Raw genomic sequence first — 712 nt, forward strand, 5'->3', positions numbered from 1 at the left:
TTGATCTAAATCCACAGAATAAACTTTTCTGGATCGAGTGCTAGTCATAAACATTCTGGAATCGACTCTGGATATACTCAACAAGTCCACTATTCCAGGGTTTGCACTATTTTCGCCTGATAAAAGGCTCAGATGTTGACAAGCCAGCGCACTTAAGTAACACACTAATACTTTATTGTCTCCGGCATTTGCAATGAATGCCCTAAAAAAATACTAAACACATTTATACAAAAAACTTCCAACTTACCTGTGATTTCCCAACGTTGGTTCATCCTCTATCACTATGGTGTTTAAATTGGATTTCGACACTTGGGCCAATTCTATTGTGTCTTCATTCAAGAAAATACCATGGAACATATTATAGGCACGAAGTTTAGCAGGACAGAATTCATTGCCTTTGTCCAGAATCCACAATTTCGACTTTGCGCCTTCTTTCGCCAGCGAAATGGCGTTTTGAAGATTGCGACAATTGGCCCATACCTGACCGTCCATCGGCTTATTAAATCTAAATTCACGCATGTTTAATACGAAGAAAAAAACGATTGCATTGGATTAGGAAGACACTTACCGGCTCTTTAAAATAACATTTAAATGCTCCTTCCATGGAACATCCAGTAGTGTGGGCTGAGTTACATTGCTGGTGCAAACGGTCCTGGGAATGGCCAGAAAGGCCTTATTAAAGTACACTGCTATGTCACTGATGTAAACGTTT

The 712-nt window shown here is 39.6% G+C and overlaps 1 protein-coding gene across 1 annotated transcript; it reads right to left on the reverse strand.

Moving 5' to 3' along the window:
- On the reverse strand, positions 1–712 carry LOC109544472 (the record flags this gene model as incomplete). Its single annotated transcript, XM_048665450.1, is given in 3 exon segments — positions 1–202; positions 248–505; positions 569–712. Coding segments are annotated over 3 exon segments (604 nt in total), but the record flags the coding sequence as incomplete, so codon positions are not given.

The sequence above is a fragment of the Dendroctonus ponderosae genome, unplaced genomic scaffold, assembly GCF_020466585.1.
Source record: "Dendroctonus ponderosae isolate FM_Combo_2020 unplaced genomic scaffold, Dpon_F_20191213v2 Dpon_F_20191213_378, whole genome shotgun sequence".
Taxonomy (NCBI): domain Eukaryota; kingdom Metazoa; phylum Arthropoda; class Insecta; order Coleoptera; family Curculionidae; genus Dendroctonus; species Dendroctonus ponderosae.